At 39.8% G+C, this 23650-nt stretch overlaps 2 protein-coding genes across 2 annotated transcripts; both read left to right on the forward strand.

Moving 5' to 3' along the window:
• Positions 1 to 3192: 3192 nt before the first annotated feature.
• LOC145768208 (E3 ubiquitin-protein ligase DTX4-like) lies at positions 3193 to 23577 on the forward strand. Its single transcript, XM_082579698.1, has 8 exons — positions 3193 to 3385; positions 12991 to 13226; positions 14842 to 14973; positions 18115 to 18265; positions 20153 to 20250; positions 20666 to 20771; positions 21162 to 21307; positions 21737 to 23577. Exons 1-8 carry the CDS (start codon positions 3193 to 3195, stop codon positions 21959 to 21961), a joined length of 1287 nt encoding a protein of 428 aa, XP_082435824.1. The 3' UTR covers positions 21962 to 23577.
• On the forward strand, positions 10843 to 12035 carry LOC145777066 (uncharacterized). The gene is made up of 3 exons (XM_082588354.1): positions 10843 to 11041; positions 11427 to 11512; positions 11670 to 12035. The coding sequence occupies exons 1-3, from the start codon at positions 10843 to 10845 to the stop codon at positions 11934 to 11936; spliced, it is 552 nt and encodes a 183-aa protein (XP_082444480.1). The 3' UTR covers positions 11937 to 12035.
• Positions 23578 to 23650: the final 73 nt, after the last annotated feature.

Below are 23650 nucleotides of genomic sequence, written 5' to 3' on the forward strand. Positions count from 1 at the left end.
AAGCTGCAGAGGCCACCAGCCAGCAGGCTAGTGTGTTAGATATGTTTAGTACATTAGTTAAAATTGAATCCAAGCTAATTATTTTAAAATTGTGTGCTTTTGAAAGTAACATATATGTTGCCTAGTTTAGAGACACCCTAGCCCTAATGTGATAATGGGCAGAAAGTGTGGGTGCAACCTAGTTCGTACCTTGAACCATTCGTACAGTCAGTTCGTACCCTGAAAAGATCGAGAAAAAAAATTTAAAAAAGCCGAAGTCGCTGATCGCAGTTTAATAGCACAAAGCCGAAATCGCTGATCGGAGTTTACCCAAACAATTTGAAACAAACTCGAGGGTTAGGGTTAGTGGAAACTGCAAAACTGCGTAAAAATGTTTGTGGAAACTGCGATCAGCGAGGGTTAGGTTTAGAGCATAGATTACTCTATGGTTAGCGGAAACTGCGGAAAAATGTTTGCGGAAACTGCGATCAGCGAGGGTTAGGGTTGGAGCATACATTACTCTGTGGTTAGAAGTAGGGTAAGGATTAACGGAAACTGTGGGAAAAATTTTGCGGACACTGCGATCAGCGAAGGTTAGGGAGGGTTAGAGCATAGATTATTCTATGGTTAGAGTTAGCGGAAACTGCGGAAAAATGTTTGCGGAAACTACGATCAGCGGACTTCAATTTTGAGCTATTTTTTCTCTCGATCTTTTCAGGGGGAAAATTTTAAAATGATTGCGGAAACTGCTATCAGCAACTTCCGCTTTTTTTAATTTTTTTTCTCCATCTTTTCAAGGAACGAACTAACGGTCCGAACTGTTCATGGTACGAACTAGGTTGCATCCAGAAAGTGTTGTGTTACTGGATGCAGATCTGGTTACAATGGAAATAAACAAATTATAATGTATCACTTACCCAAGGATAGTGAAGAGAGCGCTCTTACTAGAATTGCATCAAAAGTTAATAATATGCAAGGTTTTAACTTAAAAACTATTTTAGATATAGAGTCGCTCGAAACAAGTATATACGGTATTTCTTCTGATAAACGAAATATGGGCCTATGTCAAGCCTAGTATGTCTTACCACGGAAGGAAGATTTTTTGGAAAGCTCAATATACTTCTAAACAATTAGAAACCACTGTTCTAGCAGTTATGGTTAAGTAGGTATTTTTTGGCGGTCCCGAATTCTTAATGATACCAGTTCATCATTTAACAGCATACTTTCAATATGATCAAATCATCATTATTATCGATAGACTTGAGCAGTGCTGTTCACATATTGGTGATACGATCTGTGATCGAAACCAAGCCAATAGGTATTTTTTCAAACATTTTGAAACAATTTCAAACAAACCTTGCTTGACAAAGCACAAAAATGAGTTCATAAAAATGTTTCTTTAGTTTTGGAAGATTGTCAATGTTAAATTGTTAGGAGCTAATTTGTGCTTTAAGGATCCAGTCAGAGATGTTGTAAGATCTGACAATGACCTTCAGCTGAAGATATTAATACAGTTGGCTAATTCAGTTGAATGTATGGGTAGAGTTTAAAGAAAACAAGTATATACAACAGTTGTCCAGTTTAACAAGCTCAGCTTTTCATCATACCGTACCTGCTTCAAAGGTCTAGTTGATCTTGCTCAAAGCCTTTTATCAGCAGATCATGAGTTTGTTATGTTCAGTGAGTTTTCAACAGATCCTCTTGAGAAATTATTTGGTAAGGTTGTGGGGGAACATATTTTATAAATGTTCAGCAGGTCTCCGAAAAACTGTCAATAAGCAAGATCATGCTTGTTTTGCATCAGGAAAGTGACATTTCTTCTGTATGTGCACCAGCTGGGCATGTTTGCAATCTAACTCATATCATACAGAATGGTTTTATCAGAAGTGGAAGTGTTTGAGGGATTGCCAAGTATAGAAAAGAATTTATCATTTGATGAATTGCAAGCCATTGTTTACTTAGTTGGATGATGGATATGTTACAATGAAAGAGGAAATTTGTAGTAAGGATGACTTTCTTTTACTATGAAAATTTTGGATCTTATACCCATTACTTGAATCGGGGAGGATTAAATGTACCAAACAATGCAACATGTCAGATTGTCAGTAGTGTGGTTTTTTCTATTTTATTTTTGGTTGTAAAATTAAATGTTTGCCAAAAGTCACTTAGCACAATTTTTCAGTATATGTAAGTGATTTTTATGAATATGACTTCATTACATTGTACTACTTTGCCCAATATTTTGCTCAATAAGTTATGCAAAGCAATGACTCCATTGTCATGCATAGAACCATCTCAGAAACTGTTAAAGTTGCAGTAATCATAACATATACATATACAGTACGCTTTTAACAAACTGTTCATTCTGAAAACATATATATAACTTCTAATGTTGGCCTCGTATTTGGTAACACAGCAACCCCCTAATATGTTTGGACCCATAAATCATTAATCATAAATCGTTGCTCAATCACACCCAACATGTATAAACATTAAACAATATTGTCACAACCTACTGTATTTAAGTGATTCCCTTGAGAATTGTATGTCAAATGTACAAGTTTGGCCTAAAAAGGCATAAGCTGCATATCAAGTATATATGTGTTAATAAGCATTAAGCATTGTTATATATCTTGGGTATTTGAGGTACGAAGTTTGTTGCATTAATTAGTAGGTGCTTGAGTACTGAAAAATTTGGTTGTTCCTGTTCTATGTGGAATGCAATAAGCTGAGTAACAGTAGTTTCAAGGTTTTGTGTTATTCTCTGTTTTTCTTGTGCTGCCAACAAGCAAGGCACATTCATTTACAAGGTATAGGCTATATTATATAAATGCATCAATTAAACAAAATATTTTAATCTTCTATGATGTCATAAACAACCTGCATCACCCCCAAATAGTTGCTATTGACCCATGCTTAGCAGAAAATATCTTGACTACAAAAATGTGTAGTCTTATTAAGGAAATGTGTATTTATACCATCCGCCTCCAGTTTTTGACTGGGGGCGCGTGGTGTCCAGGCCTGTTATAGAGATCGCCTTGGAAACACCTCACAACAGACAATTAGATGCAACAAATGACTAAACAGTAACTGAGAGAGATACTTTCAATTTTTTCATGCCTAAAGCTAGTCGTATTTTTTAAGTATAAATTCAATTACCGTAGTCAATGATCTTTTCATTTTTTTTGCATTTAACTAGTTGAACTTAATAAAATGGCATGTAAAACTGTAGTTTGGGAAGTGTGTGATGAATTGTATGATTGGGTCACTTTTGATCCAAACCAATGTGTTGACGTTGAGAAAGCTTATCAAGATTATCAGTCAACATCTCAGAAGTCATCCTTCAGCTTCCACCAAGGTGACTCCATAGACTTTTGCAGCATGGACTTACGAGTCTTCAGCTCAGGTGAGATCATGTTTGTTTTTATAATAATGCAGCAGTAAATTTGCACTGAATTTGATTATTTTGCAACCCTACGCCCATCATTTTGTTTTAAGCAATTTTATGTTTGAAAAAAAGTTACCGTTTTCTGTGGCGCATACATGCTTCCTGAATAAACTATCTCTATATATAATATATTCCTTCATAAGAATTCTTTATTAACTTAGCACTTGTGAAACCTTAACGTATATTTAACTTATGGGTCATTCCATGCCAAGCGTCCTAGACCTATCAGTTTGACACTCTTCGATTTTGCTCAAACTTTGTCAAAATGTTGTTTGGCATGATTTAGCCTTGCATTACAAATTTTAGCTCAGTAGGCTATCTATTATAGTTTTATAAATATGATGCTTTAAAGTTTTAGGTATATACCCTCTAAACTTTTCCTCATTCGGTTTTTTAAACCATTTTCAATTAACCATATATTTTTCTCCGAAAGTTATATATATATATATAAAGTTTATTTTTGGTAAAATGGTTCACTTTTAGCTATATTACATGATTGCATTGTCAAAATGCAATTAATTTGCAGCATAATGGAGTAATCAAGCTTCAAAGTAGCTCTTTTCTTCACCAAAAACAAATTTTGTGCCATATTTGGAAGTTTGTAACGTTTTTATGAGAAGTAGGATGGTTATTATATTTATCATGTATGCTCTTTCCCTACCAGGCAACAACTTCACCAAGTTTGATAAGTAGCATTATATTTATTAGAAAGTTACAATGCATCAAAATATGCACCCCGAGCAAAAACGCCAAAATAACACCATCTTCTGGTATAAAAATACCCCCGTAAAAAAGTGTTGACAATGATAAATAATCTTTTTAACCATTTGATGAACATTACCTAAGGAACTTGTGTACAAAGTTTTGACTTTGTCACTCAACCATTGAAGCGGTTCAAGTGAAGGAACAAAAAATAACTGTAGGGACAAAACTACTGCTCTGAGCCATTTGGAACTGTTTTTATTGAATTCAGTGCTCCTGAAAACCCCCAAATAGCAATTTTCCCTACTCCTCTACCATCTATATCTACCATCTATATAAGAAATTTACTTAAAAATCACTCATGCGTAACCAGGATTTGCACCTCGTGTGGCCAAATTGCAATCCTCAATATCGCGAGAACCGAAGGTCATAGAACGATAATTTTTTTTTTAAAGATTTGTCTCAATGAGCTCTATCTGAACACACTATATCATAAAATTCTGCAACAATGGGTGTACTGATATTTTTTCCCTAAATTAAGCATGGATTGAATCCTCTGCAAAGAAGCCAATTTTTTACTATGGGGAGTTAAAATTGGCCCCCAACTTACCTCTTAATAGTTGAGTGACAAAGTTAAAACTTTGTACACAAGTTCCTTAGGTATTGTTCTTCAACAGGTTAAAAATATAATTTTGTAAACACTTTTTTACGGGGGTATTTTTACACCACAAGATGGCGTTATTATGGCTTTTTTGCTTGGGGTAGGGATGGGCAATTCAGAATAATTCACTATTCCAGAATTATTCCGGAATACTAAACTGAATCCAAAATACCGAATCCTATTAACTTCCAGGCTCCAGCAACACAAAAAGTAAAAAATTTCAGACACAAAAGCTACACAATCAAAGTAAATGTTTGTTGCAATGCAACACATTAAGGCATTCTAAATGACTGCCAGCCAAACGGGAGCAGTGTTGCCAGATGATGGAAGCCGCTTGACACCAAAAAGTAACTAAATCTTCACCAGATATTTAAAACACCCTAAATAAAGCAATTTCGCCTTTGAAATACAAATAGTTTTTAAGACATAAGACGGGTCTGCTACTATTCGGTGAGTCCGATTCGGTGAGTTCCAAACCTCTAACCCAGGGGTTCCCAACCTTTCTACGATTTCGTACCACTTGGACGCTATGTACTGCCAAGCGTACCACTTCTTGCAGAACAACTAATTTGATCGAATCATAATTTATTTAGAAGAATAATATTGGCGTACAAAAATAACACTAAAGCACCACAACTAAACTTAAGGAGATTTTTGTTTTTGTTTACTGTCCACCAATTGGTCGATACCCGGTGTAAATTTGCTAACAGCGCATCAAAAGTCATTTCCGGACGCACCTAGTCGGTTTCGATTTTTTGACTTGATGTTCATCATGACTGAAAATCCCTGCTAGCATTTCCACGAGGAAGGGAAAATCAGTAGCTGTGGAACAGCATGGTAAGCTAGCGTTGAATATTAAGAGGCCATACTGAACCAGAAGTTTATTGGAGAACATTCCTTGTAACTGTTATTGAACATTTTATTCCGATATATTTTTAGCTTACAACTAGCATTATTCAACGCTATTTGTAGCTTAAGCTATAAAATAGTAGATGATATCTATCAAGAACAATCATTTGACAAAATTAACGCCCACTGTCCCACAGCGTTGTAGGCCTACCGCTTTTCAAAGCAACTGTGCTCCTTGTTGACAATTGACATGACCTGTATTTTGAAGATCTTAATGATACGAAACAACAAGAATAGTTACGTAACAATAAGAAAAGGCTTCGGGGAAATTGTTTTTGTAAACAAAATCATAAAAACGAAATATAAAGTTGTTAATCCACGTTTTTGTGAAAAAAAATGGAAGCTACCCGCGTACCACCTGAAAAACTTTCGCGTACCACAGGTTGGGAACCCCTGCTCTAACCCCTAACCCTAAAACGGCAATGATAATTAGGCTATGATACCCGATAATTTTTAAAAAAAATTGAAAAAATCCCCCGTTAAGGGGTTGGACTCACCAAAACGGGCCATTCCGACATAAGACACTGCCATCATCCATATGCAAACCTCTTGCAAAATGTTTTCTATACGAGCAGGGATTATTTGCTAATAAGTTTAAAAAAATTGAAAAAAACTTTCCTGAAAAAAATTGAGTGTGGAAAATTTTACCAGATTTCACCAAAAAGTTATCTGGTTCCAAGGTCAAAAAGCTTGGCAATAAAGACCTCTAAATTTCACCAGAATTTTTTAATTTGATATACTATTTCCCCATCTGGCAACGCTGAACGGGAGCGCAGTTTAGTTGCAGTCAAGCCCGCAGTGGAAAAGCATCGCTCGGAAAATGCTGATGTGGCAGGTATGCTGAGGTGTTTCAAAGCCAACTCCTTTAGCGGGTCTGCTACTATTCGGTGAGTCCGATTCGGTGAGTTCCTAACCTCTAACACCTAACCCTAACCCTAAAACGGCAATGATAATTAGGCTACGGTACCCGATAATTTAAAAAAAAAATTCAAAAAATCACCGAACAGGGATCGGACTCACCGAATCAGACTCACCGAATCGGACTCACCGAAACGGGCCATTCCGTCCTTTAGCAGGGGCATCTGCTTAATGTTGTTATGCCCACCAGTCAAACTATCACAGAGTTGCATACGCACGTGGATTGAAAAAAAGCATTGCACGATTGTGCATGTGTACAAAGCGTGAAGAAAATTGCGCGCTTAGTTTCTTTGATTGCTCATGCGAGCGAGTGACGTAGGGTTGCATGCGCTGTGCGCGCACAGCGCGTGCAAAATGTTTTTGAAAGTGCGGAACTGCGAATGGTGTCAGTGCAAAGAAAAAAGTGATTAAACCACTCTTTTTTTTCAGTTCACTGTCTCAAGCTGACAGCTTGCACAAGACTTATGCATATCTTTAAAACCGAATCTTATTACCCGGTTTTATTGCCATTTTGGATTCGGATAGTTTAGGATCCGAATCCTTCTGGATTCGGTATTCTGAATTGCCCATCCCTAGCTTAGGGTGTATATTTTGATGCATTGTAACTTTCTAATAAATATAATGTTACTTATCAAACTTGGTGAAGTTGTTGCCTGGTAGGGAAAGAGCATACATGATAAATACAATAACCATCCTACTCTTCATAAAAGAGTTACAAACTTCCAAATATGGCACAAAACTTGTTTTTGGTGAAGAAAAGAGCTACTTTGAGGCTTGATTACTCCACTATGCTGCAAATTAATTGCATTTTGACAATGCAATCATGTAATATAGCTAAAAGTGAACCATTTTACCAAAAATAAACTTTATACAACCTTCGGAGCAAATAATATGGTTAATTGAAAATGGTCCAAAAAACCGAATGAGGAAAAGTTTAGAGGGGGTCCACGTCTTTTAGGCGCAGACAGTTAGGCGCTGGTCTAATAGGCGCGCACACTGTGGCGTCTGGATATTTAGGCGCGGAGCACTGTGGCGCCCGGTCATTTAGGTGCTATTCCTAGTAAAGTCTGCAGATTGTATCATCTTGGTAGGTAGGGCAATGCTTTTCACACAAAATATTATATTGAACAGAAAAATATATGGGTGAAGCTGCTTAAACCGGCAATGCTTTTCACACAAAATGTTATATTGAAGAGAAAATTATGTCATGGCTTCCGTGAGTGAAACTGCTTAAACCGGCAATGCTTTTCACATAAATTGTTATATTGAACAGAATAATATGTCATGGCTTCCGTGAGTGAAGTTGCTTAAACCGGCAATGATTTTCACATTAAATTTGTTTTTTAATGCGCGTGTTCGGCATTTATTTGTTGTTAGTCCTGGCTTGCGTCGGCGAAAGCTTTATCAATAAATTATTCAAGTTTCTGAACGTGTCTGAGTTCACTTTTAGTTAAGTCAAATAATAACCACACTACACATCAGTAAAAAATATACCGTACCGTCCGTAGGCTACGTAGCCTATATTCAAGTGGGTGGTAGGCTTGAGTGAAGAGTAACTTAGTTTTCCGTCAAAACCCCGACTAGGTTTAATAACGAGCAAAGTCTCACCATGATGCTTGCAACTTGTAGCCTATAGGCTATGCCCTGTAGAAATGTAGCCTATTCATGTGAACAGTAGTAGAGCGTCTTACGCGTTCTTGTCACATGGCCAATCCATCCCGAGTAGAAGCAATTGCGAAAGATAACAGATCAAGTAAAGTTCCATCTGGCTGCAACTTGTGTTCAGGATGCATAGCAAATGTCCTGTAGAGATGTGCTAATATCAAGAGTAGTAGAGCGTTGTCTCGCACCTCATCTCCACACGATCTATCCGTCCCAAGTAGAAGTAATTATTAAAGGTAACAGATTGCACAAAGCTGCGCCTTTAAACCGGCAACTTCTACTCCAGAAGTACCGGTACGTGTCCTGTGGAGATCAGGTGGTCTACTGCTCTAATTGCCCTGCATATAAGCCGACATTGAGTCTGAGCACTGCATTTGTGCATAGAAAAGTTTGGTAATTTGCTACTCCAGAAGTACGTGTCCTGTGGAGATCAGGTAGTCCACTGCTCCAATTGCCCTGCATATAAGCCCATGTTGGATCTGAGCACTTCATTTGCACCGAAAAGTTTGGTAAGTTTGCTACATCATAAAGCAAAGATTGATATGGCAGCTTCGACTATTTCAACTTCACGTAATCGTGAAAAAATTGCAGCTGATGGCTTCATTTATACATTTGATAAAACGAGTGTCGATAAAACTAAGAAGTTTTGGCGTTGTGTTGGTCGAAACGAGGGATGCAAAGTTCGAATTCACACGGATACTACAACAAACGAGGTACGGTAATATGGCGTAAGCTACGTAGCCTAACTATTATTAAACAAAGTCTTATCGATGTTGCAATTTTCTCCCTAGAAATTGTTCTTCAAAAGGCACTGAAAGTTGATTGGTATCAACAAAGATATTTTAAGCTAAGCAGTAGGCTATCACTAAATAAATTGCTGTGAACATAGATTAGTCTATTAGCAAGAAGGCATGTTGCAATCGTAGGCTCAGAGGTGGGCAAAAAGTAGCGCCTCTACCGCTACTTTCGAAAAATTGCCCACCTCTGCGTAGGCTACAAGGCTTTCTAGTAGTAGGCTACGGGATGCGAAATTGTCTTCTAGGAGTAGGCAGCGTTAAGTAATAGTGCATTCAGGTATGTTTTAACATAAATGCTTTTCTTGACTAGGTCAATAGTAAACCAGTGCTTGTGTGTTAAATGACTTTCAAAATATTTAAAAGCCCACAACTTTGATTAATTAATGGTATAATGTGTGCAAACTTGAGATGTCCAAAGCGATTAAACTACAGCCTGAAAAACTGTAGCCTACATTAAAAACTATTATCGTAGATAGATTTTCCTATTAATTCACATGTAAAATTTTTTTACACTCGAATGAAAGTGGTTTTTAATCAAGCTGTAATTGGTCGAGTGATCTATCGGGCTACAGTGCACAGTTTGTGAGGTAAGTAAGCTTGCTCTCTAAAGCAATAGGCCCATAATTAATAGCTGATTACTTCATGTCTTTGGCGAATTGCCAACGCAGCTAGTTGTAAATCGTGTATTTTTAGAAGAAAACTTTTTACTGCACGACACGGGTGCCGCTACAGTAAGCCGGAGAATACTAGTTTTCGGAAGGGAAAGCAATCTGATATGGGCAAGCAACCCAACTGATGCTAATCACCTGTTTATGGATGGAACCAGTAGCGTAGCCAGGAATTTTGAAAGGGGGGGTTTTGACCACCCAACGGCGGGGGGTCTGGGGGGCCTCCCCCAGAAAATTTTGAAAAATTACTTTGAATTTGGTGCATTCTGAGAGCATTTTCAACAAAAATGTGGGTATGAATATTCCTGTAAAATGGTACTGTCCGGTAACATAGCAAAAGGATAAGATCATGTTTTCTTCGACATTTTTCGGAAAAAAAGCTAAGTCTCTGTGTTTTCTTGTTGCTAATTCCTGGCTGAGATGTTTGAATGTTTGGTATTGGCAAAACTCGCTCTTTTAATGCAATTTTGTTTAAAATTAGGCAATTTTTTTTAGACTGAAAGCATCATTCTCAATATCGTGACGTCACACGCGTGCCAAAGGGGGGGGGTTGTAACCCCCAAAACTCCCCCCTTGGCTACGCCACTGGATGGAACGTTTAGCATCACACCACCTCTGTACAACCAAGGCAGGTAAAAGTAAATTACGCCATTGTTATGTCAATGTTGCGTTGTCCAGAACATCAGATTTTGAAAAATCACATTTTTAAATCCTTACCCTTTTTATGGTTTCATAGCTCTACGTGGTTCTTGTAAAGAGACAAGGTTGGGTGCTGCCTCTGCTGTACGCGTTACTACCGAATAAAAGCAGGCGGACTTATTCAAGCTTTCTTCGAAATAATGCGCCATTTGATGCCAACACTAAACGTAAGTCCAATGAATTGCCTTATTGCAGCTTTTACTGATTTTTATGTTACCACTGGCTTTACGCTCATGCACAGTTGTAGACTGCAGTTGCAAATCTACGCTTAGACCTTATTGACGTCTTTTGTAGCCAATGGGAATTTCAATGGATTTCGAAACGGCGGCGATCCAGACAGCCAAGGACACATTTCCGTCAACGCAAATATTCGGGTTCTTGTATCATCTCACCCATAACATGCAAAAGCACCTCAACTCAATACCAGGAGCTATTCGACGTTACCGCAATGATTCCGAGTACGCGCTCCATTGCAAAACATTAGTGGCGGTGGCTTTCGTTCCAATTGCACGCGTGGAAGAAGCATTGACAGCTTTGGAAAATTACTTGCCGCAAGAATTGCACTTTCTGATCGATTGGTTGGAAGACAACTATGTAGGTGAGCATTGAGCTGCTTTAGGTAATTTATTGCATCTGTTTGTACTAAAATACATTTAGTTTAAGTTGACCTTTGTAAGGCTTTAATAAGCTGATTGCAAACTTAACTCTATGGAACATAAAGTAGAATGATAATAAAAGATGCGCTCATACTAAACATCATGCAACGCTTCCTAGCCACTGCACTTTAGTGTGAGTAGCAGACTCATCGAGTAAGCGGAGTCACGTAGTAATCAATCGGCCACAAGCACAGTAAAGGAAACACGCTAGCAATAGTAGTAACGCAATAACAACGCAATTTTACGACACTGCTTCTTGAATTAGTCTAACTTACTTGATGTTAGGCTACCGCTTAATTCACCGTAACCATTGCTTGCTTTGTTTAGGCCGACGACGAAACGGTGGCGGGAGACGAAACCCCATGTTTCCATTGGAAATGTGGAACGTTCACGACCGAGTGATTCATGACCAGGTAGGCTACACTGACCACTGAACCAGATATGATTCGCGGTTTAGGCACAGACTTATGCAGAAGAATGCGTCCTGCCTTGGTGTAGAGTAGCTTACATTACTTTACAATTGGTTACTATGACTCATCATTCATATGGTAATGCAGTGTTGGTTTTTAGGATCGAACAAACAACCATGCCGAGGCCGCACACAGGAGAATCCAAAGTGAGCTGGGAATGGACCACCCAACACTTTGGAAATTGATCGACAGTTTGCGGAAGGTGCAAAAATCTCGTGATCTGGAGTACGAGCAAATGATTGCTGGATATGCTCCGCCAGCAAAGCGTAGAAAGTACAGAGATGCAGACGAAAGGCTGTTAACTTTAGTGAATCGCTTCATCGGGAGAAGTGGCGGCCCCAGTCAAACAATGTGGGAGTTTCTTTGAGGAGTGAGCCACAACTTCCACATGGGACCTTAACATTTCAAATTAGCTTCTTTATGTTCATTGTGTTTTTTTATTTATTTGCAGTGTTTAATTGCGCATTTTCCGTATTTATTAATTGTTTAATAAAAATCTTCATCCTTCCACCTCGTGTAGCCTACCTTCTCAAACAAAAGAGCTTGCTGTGGGTTCTTTGCTGTAGCCTAGGCCTACTTGCAAAGTCAGGCACTGCGCACCAAAATTTTAACCACCCGCTTACGGTATGTTTTTTTTACTGATGTTTAGTGTAGTTATTATTCGACTTAACTAAAAGTGAACTCAATAATGTTCGGAAGCTTGAATAATTTATTGATAAAGCTTTCACCAACGCAAACCTGGACTAACAACAAATAAATGCCGAACACACGTAATAAAACAACAATATATTTTTTTGTTCAATATAACATTTTGTGTGAAAAGCATTGCCGGTTTAAGCAGTTTCACTCACGGAAGCCATGATATAATTTTCTGGCAAGCTGATACAATCTGCAGACTGTACGAGGAATAGCACCTAAATGACCGGGCGCCACAGTGCTCCGCGCCTAAATATCCAGACGCCACAGTGTGCGCGCCTATTAGACCAGCGCCTAACTGTCTGCGCCTAAAAGACTTGCTCCCTTTAGAGGGTACCTAAAACTTTAAAGCATCATATTTCTAAAACTACAATAGATATATATTGAGCTAAAATTTGTAATGCAAGGCTAAATCATGCCAAACAACATTTTGACCAAGTTTGAGCAAAATCGAAGAGGGTCATACAGGGATCTTTATGATTTTCAGGACGTTTGGCATGGAATGACTCTTATAAATTTTAATACAATTGTATATACGTAGTAACGCACATATAGATTGTGAAAAGAAATTGCTCATGAAAGGCTTTTGTTTTAAGACAAGACTTCTCGACAGGCAGACAGGCCACACCCCCATACATGAGAATTAATTCATGGCCTGTATAATCAAAATTGGTTGATGATTGAACTTTGTCAGTTATTTAGCTCATGTTCTGTGTGTTGTGCAGGCAATGTATATCCAGTCCGTCGACTGATTTACCCCTCAAACTCTGCATTTGGAAAAGGAGTAACTTGGCAGTGGGATTCTGCAGGCCAGTCACATTCCCCTGTTTGGGTATCTTATAATGCTGAAGTGGTACAATACATAGAGAAGAAGTATTCTAAAGACAAGACCAGGATAATCAATCTTGCAAAGAAGTTCCCAAATCTTGATTACTCGCTTGACTTCATTCAGAACATTCAGGTTTGCACTCCCATCTTTGTGTATAAACATTGTGTAAGGTAGTAATGGAGGATATGTACAGACAACGGAATGGCCCGTTTCGGTGAGTCCGATCCCTTAACGGGGGATTTTTTCAATTTTTTTTTTTAATTATTGGGTACGGTAGCCTAATTATCATTGCCGTTTTAGGGTTAGGGGTTAGAGGTTAGGAACTCACCGAATCAGACTCACCGAATCGGACACACCGAATAGTAGCAGACCCTACAGACAAGGACACAACTATTTTGACCTAGGTCTCAGTGCAGTAAACGGTCTACATAGAATACCTTATTATTATCTACTCTACAGTACAATATTTCAGTGTGGTGATTTTTATTTTACTTCAATTGTAGTATATAATTTGATAACACAGTAGTTTACTTTCATTTCATGCATATGAAATGCTATTTGGACAGTAATCAGCACAGTAAGCATACACTGGATAGAATGTTTTGGATTTTAGGTTTTTGTCATCATTGTCTTGTGAGCCTCTGGGGCTGAGAGTCTATTCTTTTACCACCCCAGCTTCACGATGTTCCCGCACTACGCTGGAAGGCTACTAGAGAGTAGCCAGCCTTTGGTTTCATCATCCATGTCGGCGTCGCGCAGACCTTCCAATCCGTTGGTTGGCTTGAAGATGGTACAGTCATTGATGATGTGGTCTGTTTGTCGGCATCATATTTATATAAGGAAGAGGATTCTCCATTGGTACATGGTTGAACGGAAAAGCCCGACGCCCATACGGAGACAGTTGAGGCGCACCCATGCATGTCTTTGTTGTGTCAGGCCGATGGGGCGTGTGTCGGCGTCGGAGATAAAGCAATAGAGTCTGGTGGTGCTTGGCTTCTATTCCGAATTCATTTATTGTCCGCCCAAGTAGCTGTAGAAATGTCTTGCTCATCAGCTTCGTTGATCAGAAGTTGAGCGGCTGGCACGAATGGGTGTCTTGATTTCAGTCGACAGGGTGCTCGTTTAGGGGAGTAGAGATCTTGTGGTGGAGAAGATGGTTAAATGCCAGCGAGAATGGGGAGATTGTCCAATGGTGCATCGGTCACTGTGCGCAGGGCGCTGTTTTTGGCAGTGTTGATGTTGTGGCAGTGAGCACTGCGGCACCAAACAGGTACACAGTACTCTGCTGAAGAGTAGGTAAAGGCTAAGTCTGCTATACGCAAAGTGTCGGCCTTTGCCCCCTAGCTGGAGCCTGTCCGCCTTTGTCCGGCGCTTGAGTAGCACAGCGCGGAATGTCAGTTTCTTGCGCAGTGACAGCAAATGGTGGCATGTTAGCGATCTGTCTGGTATCACCCCAACATACTTTGGTTCGGGACAGAAGGACAGAGATTTCCCACTGTCCTGAACAAGTAGTTGACGATCAGCTTTCCAATTGTGTATGTGGAAAGCTGCTGCCTAAGTTTTGTAGTCAATGTGGTGATTTCCCATTATGGATTTTAGATTTGCAGATAGAATTATCTAAAACAAGCAGCCATTGTTCTATACGTCATTATCAACTGCCACTCCAGCAGTCGGCGTATATTTCTCATCCACTTTGCATAGCTGAAGTGTCTATTATACTCTATTAACTCAAACAAATTCTGTTCAGTGTAACAACCAAACAACATTCCAACGGCAAATCCAACGCGTCAGTGTGACCGCCAAGTACCCGACTGTGGCGCAAGCAAAACCTCGCACTTTCACTAATGACGTCACTTCTAATGGAGCTGGAACGTCATCGGTAAGAACTAGCAAGGGTTTTTACTTTTTGGGTTGTGCCCCCTCAACATCACTTGCAAACTTCTGTGCCCCCTTTTCTAGTTAAAGTTATAAATCAAAGTCAAACTATATGATATATATACGTTTTAGTATTATTAATATAATATTAGTGATATGAGTTTTAAATCAAATATAGTTATTACTATCTGAATCCTTAACAGCTTATAGCAGCAAATAGATTCTATTTGAATAAGAACCTTCTGATGATCCGTTTAGGTGAAACAGCCAGTTAAGGATTCAGATAGTAATTAACTATATTTGATTTAATTCGCTCTCCTTTGCTTTTTTGCTTAGCATTGACAAGGCTGCGATTTTTTCTTTCTTGTCGAACGACCAAAAATTCTGCGTTTGTTTGTCGAATAGTGGTATGACGTCACAAGAGTCAGATTATAAGCGTTTGGCCGCGAATTACTGCGTGATAGAGAATTTTTCCTTTGGCATCTCTTTAGTCTCGCTTAGTACGTCAATGGTTATGCACGTACCCGCATGCAAACACAGTTAGGAGCGAAACATGCAAGTTACCAAGAAACACAGCGAAGATAAACTAAAGCAAAAAATGAACTGCAGATAAAAGAAAACGGAACAATACCACGATAATACAACAACGGCGTAATGCTACAGGCCTACAGCGTTTAAGCCGAGATGGCAAACAAGCCTCTTCGTACAACATTGCAACAAACTACATACAATCACGTAAAGTAACACAAGAACGAATTAATTAATAACAGTGAAAAGGAAAGAATATTAGTAACAACACAAACATTAATGCCAGGGCATGCTTGCTGCTAGATCTTGATTTTGCTGCCTCTGTATGACTTTAGACAGGAGATTTCAAATGCTTTGCGACGTTAGGCTACTAAACGCTATTGGCTGGAAGTTTACCTGAATGATAAGTTCCAAAGTAACGTGGCAATGCTTCTCTCGATAGCTCCTTCGAACAGATCCTGCACTTCACTCGCTGTTTGTTGAACCTTAACCGCTTCTCGGTAAGACTGACCGAAGCTTTTGCCATCCGTGCTGTCTGAGGATTCTTTCGTTTTTTAGTCATTATAGGATACTGACTAACTGAAGACCATCCTATCTGTAGTTGGGCAAAGCTATGCTGTTCTTACAACTTGCCAATTACCTAGCCTTGTCCACTCCCAGTGACTACTGACTACCTACTATTCTTCTAGAAGCGAACTCTTATATATAGCGACCTTTCTTATCTGTGTTTCTGATTCTGAACATCTGGTCGTAAACTAGGCTATTTTCTTGATGTAAAAAACTTGCGTAATAAGTAGGCTTTATTGTGTTCTGTTATTGTGTGCTTCTGCGATTATTTTCTCCTGTATCAATCACCTGCTTTAAGTTATGTAACGGAAAGAAAATTTTACATTTGTTTTCGTCATCATGCACTGGCTACATAAATCCATCATTGTTAAATCTTTCAAAGGATGGCATCTTGCCTGGTGCGAGACAAATTTCCTGCAGATGTCCAGACTTTCCAGCCAGCAAACTTGTTTATACATGTCATGCATTGTGATTCAACGTCAATGTAAAAGCGACGGTTTTGCTAGCTGGGTTGTGTGCTTTTGTGAATGTGCAAAATCGCCCATTACGGAATCACAGAAACTCTTTTAGTGGAAGGAAGCCGAGTTGCAACCGTGTTCATCTGTCTACTATTCTTTATTCATATTGCAAAACATTTCTGCAATCTTGGAACAACAAGTGCATAAGTCAGACATAAATACAAACTTGCAAACACGTTGACAACTAAAAGTAGCCTACTTCGGTTATTTTATCTATAAAAGAAACCCGTTGTGTCGAATAGCACGAAACGTGTGTGGCGAAATGTTTGATGGCAGGCGTTACAACTTCGATCAAAGCATTTTTCCGCTGTGTTCAAAATGTTTTGGAAGCGAACTCAAAAATAGCGGCTTTTTTCATTTGTATTTCTGAACATCTGGTCGGAAACTAGGCTGTTTTCTACATGTGAAAAACTTTCATAGCAAGTATCCAACAGTCATTTTACCAGAGCAATATTGTTAATTGGCTCAAACGGCGAAATACAAACTGGTATAGACGTAACGTTGACAACTCAACGTAGCCTAGGTTATTTCATCTATAAAAGAAACCCGTTGTGTTGAATAGCACGAAACGTGTGTTGCGAAATGTTTGATGCCAGGCGTTGGAACTTCGATCAAAGCATTCTCCCGCAGTGTTCAAAATGGCGACGCTGAAGCCTTGGGAGTTTTTCTTGTGAAGCGTCGCTTTTAGACCTTGCTTTGAAGTAGGCTACCTGGCGCAAGAAAGTTTACGTAAGACAGCACTTTTCTGATTGCATCATGTGATTCCCCCCCCTCCCGATTGTTCCTCGACCTGACGACGTTTAGTCCTCTCTCACTTTTTTTTCCTTTTTATTTCCCTTTTTTTTCCATAAGGCACGGCGTTTGTCGAATAGTGATAGCGCGTGTCGACTGTCGAGTGACCTCGTCACCGAAAAAAGGCAAAAATCGCAGCCCTGGCATTGAGCACTTTCTGTAGTTTTCATTGTTTTGATGTAAGGTTTATGGGTCTGCTACTATTCGGTGAGTCCGATTCGGTGAGTTCTTCACCTCTAACCCCTAACCCTAAAACGGCAATGATAATTAGGCTACGGTACCCGATAATTTAAAAAAAAAAATAAAAAAAATCTCCCGTTAAGGGATCGGACTCACCGAATCAGACTCACCGAAATGGGCCATTCCGAAGTTTTATATGTCTTGGATTTTAAAACAAACAGTTGAACTCGTGGCTTAATTAAAGACAATGCACATCGCATGTCAAGTTCAAAGTTAAGTTTGTTTCGAGCTTTTCACTTCACACTTGCAAGTGCAGATAAGCCACTTTCACACAATTAAACATCACAGACAGCCATTGTTACTGCAGCAAATCGTTACCGAACAATAATGGACTAAACAAAAACCGCAAGAATGGGGGCTGGGAACTACATTTTCGGCACATTTACAGATTTTTTTATACCATGTCTTTGCTTGCCGGAGAACCTCTCATTATTGACTATTTAATTTAATATTTTTTAATTCAATGCAAATGAAGTTATATTTGTTTTGACAACCACAAGGGGCTCTCCCGTGGGGAAGGCAGCCGAAACCACAAAGTTCCTGATGAGTTGAAGAAATACGCAAAACCCGTCCCTGACCCCCCTGATGAGATGTGCTGCATCTGCAGGAATTCTCTGCGTGACGAATCAGCATTTGCCGGTTCGTCATCAGGTATGTGTGCGATAAGTTCATACAAGCGATCATTGCTTACGCCCAGCTGAGGTGTGATACAAAGAGTTGGTGTTGGACTGCTTCGCCCTATTATGCAACAATACACATTTCAAATGACTTGAGGCCCGAGACTGTTTTGTTGACTTGTGTCTGTTGATGAGGTGTGGTGCACATTAGTAGCATAGTAGAAATAAGAATTACTTAACTCCTGTTGAGGTATATACCATTAACTATTTTTCATTTTCTCTCTATGTCTGACATATTATCTTACTGCAAGTCACGAGCCCAGCCTCATGGGTGAAACACGTGTTTATCGCTGTCAATTCTTGCTACAATCGACTGCCGAGAAACACATGTTTTTGGGAAAAGTCTTCATGGCTAGTGTGGAGGCTACATCGTTATGGTTAGCGAAACACAATGCTCGGTTGCTCGCTGTTCTATAGTGAGTAGTCAGGTAGTGCTGACGCCAGGAAGATCGCTCCTTCTCAATTATCTTTATTGAAAGTTAATCAGAACAGTCTGGCATTTTCCGAGTGTAAGTCTAGCTTCCCGCAATTAATCTTGTATCCCGCTGCTCCATGAACCGGGGTATAAGTTCGGTTTGTTTCCGACCATTGAAGCGAAACATAATACTTATCACAACATGTCAGTGGTGTGATGGTGACGCAATAAAGCGTGAACTTCGACGATGTCATGGTCCATGGCGCGGACTATCGATCAGTGACGTATGAGAGATTGAGCACTGCAACGGATCTCTGTCTCAAGAAATATCCCAATCAGATCATTCGGGCGCGTCATAATGTCGTGGGCCAGCATCATCAGTGAGTGCGGCAACAAACCATATCATCACTTACGTCATCTCACCATGCGCGGTATAAAAAGAAGTGAGGCTTACCATTTCGGAACATTTTCTGATACCTCAAGACAACCAAATTGTCTACATTACCATATGGAACTAAACTCCCTGTGACTCGTACAGTTAAATGTATCACATATTACCTGGTGCTACCGCTAAAGCCTGGTCTACACTACAAAATATTTTGAGCTGAGCGTGGCGCATTCTTTGTTTATTTAACACAAAGCTTCTCTCGGCAACAGCGCCGTCGTCGGCCTGAAAACGTCTGGTCATCGCGAGCTTTTTTTACGCTCTGGAGAGATTCGCTTGACCAAGGTTCTGGCTCAGAATTTAGTTTGAGCTCAGGTCTTGGCATTTTGTGGGACTTTGGTGGAAAAGCAGTTTCAGCTTTCTGTAAAAATGGTACTCTGTTTCAGTTAATAGGTTAGTTGGTGTGTGTAGATAAAAATTAAAAGGTTAGCTTTAAAAAAGTCTTACATAGATCTACTTAGCTGTTAGTTTGGTTAAGGTGGCACTTCACTAGGCTTTTGGTATGATTAAAGTTGGCCTTCCAGCTAGTATGGTGGTCCAGGGAGTGGTGGTCCTACCTCTTAGACGGATTCAAATTATCTTTAGCTGTTGGTCAGGTTTAGGTAGCACTTCACCAGGCTTTTGGTCAAACTTGGGTTGGCCTACCTGCTAGCCTTGCATTGATTGCAGTGTTCAACTGTACAAGTTAAAGGATAGCTCTAGGTCTACGATACTATTCTAGATTATTTTCAGTTGACCTATTACACTGTGTCAGTACAGCGATGGATGCGTTTGATTGATAAGTATAAATCAATTGAAGGCGAATTTCCAGCCAAATGACTTAACCAAGCAGAAAGTGACGTTGTTAGCGCTTGAATGCACACGGTCGCAAGATCAAATTTGCCAGTGTAGACAGTTTTTAGTCAGTCGAGGCTTGACAAGGCAGGCGTTTGCGCTTTTCGGGCTTGTAGTGTAGACCAGGCTTTAGTCTCAATCTATGTCAAAGTTTCCTCTTTTCCCAGGAAGCACTTCCGATGCCGCGGTGGTAGTGGCGTTGCTGAAATGTGACCACTCATTCCACACGGATTGCTTGAACGCCGCTGTGCAAAGCAATGGGAAGGTGAGTGGAGAAGTGTTTGCTTCAAAATATCTTGCAGCATTTTTCAAAACCGTCTTCACAGTTGTTTAAAAGTTAATTTCAAACTTTGGAAAAAAATTATGGTGTTTGTAGAAAACATTTAGCTTTAACCCGATGGTCTCTTCAAGACACCACATACATACACACACCACATATATACACACACCACATACATACGCACACCACATATATACATACACTGCATACATACACACACCACATACAACACACACCACATACATACACACACCGCATATATACACACACCACATACATACACACATACAACACACACCACATACATACACAACACATCAGTATTCACTTTTAATCTGTGTACTTTACCCAGTGCGTTGTTATCTTCCACTCGTAGTGACTCTTAAACTTCTACTTGTAGAAATCCTGCCTTTCCTGTCCCTATTGCAAAAAGATCTATGGAATAAACACAGGTATTCAGCCCCCTGGGACCATGACCCACCGCATCATGCCGTCCTCCTTGCCAGGTGGGTGAAAGGAGGGACCACGCGGGTCCTAGAGTAAATTTAATTTAAGCAGGAAGATAAATGTCAAAAATGTGATTCAAAAGTAAACATGAGAGTAAGGAAGATGTAGATTGTAGAGTCTCTGGTGTAAGGATCTCATTTGTGATATATAGCTGCATTTCCTTCTAAATGTGTTGACACACTTAACGGATGTTGCCTTTGCACACCTGTATCCTGAACACGCTTCAATTAAAATGTATGTTTATTAGCTGCTAATATTGTTTCTCGGATTTAGCCACATTCATGCATAAGAAATTAGAGCTAACTTTTCCTGACTTACCTCATTACTCAGAGCTCGTGAGAACAAGAGTTTTATCACTCGCCCTTTAACAATCTTTCATCCATCTCCAGGACACCCCGGATGCGGCACGATACAGATCACCTACCACTTCCGGAGCGGGGTCCAGACAGCTGAACACCCGAATCCCGGGCAGCGTTACAATGCCAACTCCTTCCCAAGGGTTGCCTACCTTCCTGACAGCAAAGAGGGAAGGAAGGTGATGAAGAATGTTGATGCGATGTTATATACTAATGTTAGCACCAAACCTGCGATGTTAAATGTTAGTTTTGTTGCTGTTGAATCATTCGTTGTGTGAATGGTTTCTCATGAATAAGAATTTGGAAAGTCTCTACTTCGATTTGAATAATGTGTATTTATAACTTATAGCGCTGTATCCTGATTCTTGATATGCGTTGTTCTCAGCACTGTACAAAATAGACAATGCTTACTTTGAGTGCGAGTACTTTATGGGGGTAGCTATGATTCATTAAAGTTTCTAAATCCAATTCATTTCCTAAAAATGATGTTTCTTTTACTAAACCCTAAACCTTTTCTTGATTCATAAAAAAGCACTTAAAGTTTGAGACCAATCTCTGGTAACTTATTGGCAGCCTTGGCTGACAACACTTCATCCTCTTTGTTTCAGATATTTGAGATGTTGAAGATTGCCTGGGATCGAAAGCTGATCTTCACCATAGGAAGATCAGTGACCACCGGAGCTGATAACACCATCACTTGGAATGAGATTCACCACAAAACGGAGACTAGAAACTACTCCGGACACGGTTATCCTGATCCCAACTACTTTACAAACGTCATGGAGGAGCTTAAAGCTCAGGGTGTCACGGAGGAAGACTTGCGGCAAAGTTGAGGAACGTATTTATAATAGAAGATTTATGTTTTGTATTCATCATCAAGTTATGCGAAATGTTCGCAACGCTGTGTCTGTGATGAGAGACGGCGTGGTCGGAGCTTCCCCGTGAAAATCTATCTTGTGATTGTGCCTGGGCTTTTGAAATGTGCCAATTCTACAAGCTACAGTTTGCATGTGTTACTAACGTAGTTACATATCGACTGTGTTAGCGCCGGCTGCACAGCCGAGTGGTGAGAGCCCTGGTTCAACATCGCTCAAGAGAATGTCTGTGTCCATGGCAAGACACTTGAAGGCATACATTTTGCGGTGTGGCGCCCCTTCGACTATAAGCTTTGTTACCTGTCATAATTAAAAGCAGTACACTGCTCGATAGAGAAATGCCTACGGCCCTTCTTCGTCTTGAAGCTATGGCCTGCTGAACTGAGTTATAGCGTGGCACGCGTTTGTAGAAGCGCAAGGCAGCGGTAGCATTGTGACCAGGTTACAAAACGCAGGCAAGTCATCTCACGGAAGTGCATGACACTGTAGAATTGTAGGTTCTCTCATTCTAAAACGCACTTTGAGGCTCTCAGTTGTCTGATCCTACGCACTCTGAAAATTCTTGTGTTTTCCTTTGCTTGTGTGTTTTCATTGCAAAACGGTTTGATATTGGTGATTATTATCAGCACTTGCTTTGCTAACACCGCGCTCTAAATTGTCCTGTTAAGATTCCTAATTAGCATGTGGATCTTAACTACTGTATAATTAAATGTTCTGATCAAAGGTTTTTTTGCGTCTATCTGCAACGTTAAGCTTGCAGTGTGTGAATATTTTGGTGCAGTATTATGTTTTGATTGCGTCGTTCGCTTCATGGCAGCATGTAGCGAGATAGTTGTCGTGCTTGGTCCTTAATTGCAAACTTCCAGATGCATCCGGGAACGATAGGTTGATTTCAAATGCTTCTTTTCTGTCAGGGGCTGTTCATAAAAAACGTCTTCATGAAACTGCAAAAATTGACCCTTCTCCTAGTCTCCTAATGTCCGCTAAATCTACGCACTGTGTCATAGAAAAATCCGCAATTTGCACCCCTGACTGTCGACGTCTTTTATGGACAGCCCCTTAGTTCATATTTTTTTGTAAATGACCTTTCTTTATGAAATTAAATTTGCCCTTTCATCCTGAGCGGCACGGCTTTGCCGTAAGCAATCGTGGCGGGGACAGAAGTTTTATTAAATATGAGGAAATGTTCAAGAGTCCAATAATAGGAACTCCGAGAACACGATAGAGCGTCCCAATTGTGGTTCACTTCACACTATTATATGTTGTTGGGTGTGTATTTTAGCATATTTTATGTGAATCGAATTTACAAATTTGTCGAAGTAATTCGCCTAGTCAAAATTGCCTATGAAGTGAATGCACATTGCACATACCATGACCAAATTCCTCACTTTTCTTTCAACCCCAAGCAGGACTTATTTCAAGGGAAAAGTGGAGGGGCAATTGCTGTAATTTTTACAAAAAGTTTGGTAGGTCTACGCTTTAGAGTTAGACCTAAGTGTCTTATTAGTTCAGCGATTGAAACACTTTTGACATGAGAAACGTGATTATCGGACTAATAAAAACTACCGTTGGCTATGAAATCACAATCGTTTCAGTTAGTTTTGTTCGCACTAATTTGCTGCCATCTCTTTCGATTTCCAAGGCTTT

The sequence above is a fragment of the Aplidium turbinatum genome, chromosome 1 (genome assembly GCF_918807975.1).
Source record: "Aplidium turbinatum chromosome 1, kaAplTurb1.1, whole genome shotgun sequence".
NCBI lineage: Eukaryota > Metazoa > Chordata > Ascidiacea > Aplousobranchia > Polyclinidae > Aplidium > Aplidium turbinatum.

What these genes read in the sequence shown, in the direction of transcription:
- LOC145768208 (XM_082579698.1), top strand. Translation starts at nt 3,193, where the DNA reads ATGGCATGTAAAACTGTAGTTTGGGAAGTGTGTGATGAATTGTATGAT. An exon ending in ATGGAGCTGGAACGTCATCG is followed by an intron (nt 14,974 to 18,114) that starts GTAAGAACTAGC and finishes GACAACCACAAG; the next exon opens with GGGCTCTCCCGTGGGGAAGG. An exon ending in CTGTGCAAAGCAATGGGAAG is followed by an intron (nt 20,251 to 20,665) that starts GTGAGTGGAGAA and finishes TTCTACTTGTAG; the next exon opens with AAATCCTGCCTTTCCTGTCC.
- LOC145777066 (XM_082588354.1), top strand. Translation starts at nt 10,843, where the DNA reads ATGCAAAAGCACCTCAACTCAATACCAGGAGCTATTCGACGTTACCGC. An exon ending in GTTGGAAGACAACTATGTAG is followed by an intron (nt 11,042 to 11,426) that starts GTGAGCATTGAG and finishes TGCTTTGTTTAG; the next exon opens with GCCGACGACGAAACGGTGGC. An exon ending in ACCGAGTGATTCATGACCAG is followed by an intron (nt 11,513 to 11,669) that starts GTAGGCTACACT and finishes GTTGGTTTTTAG; the next exon opens with GATCGAACAAACAACCATGC.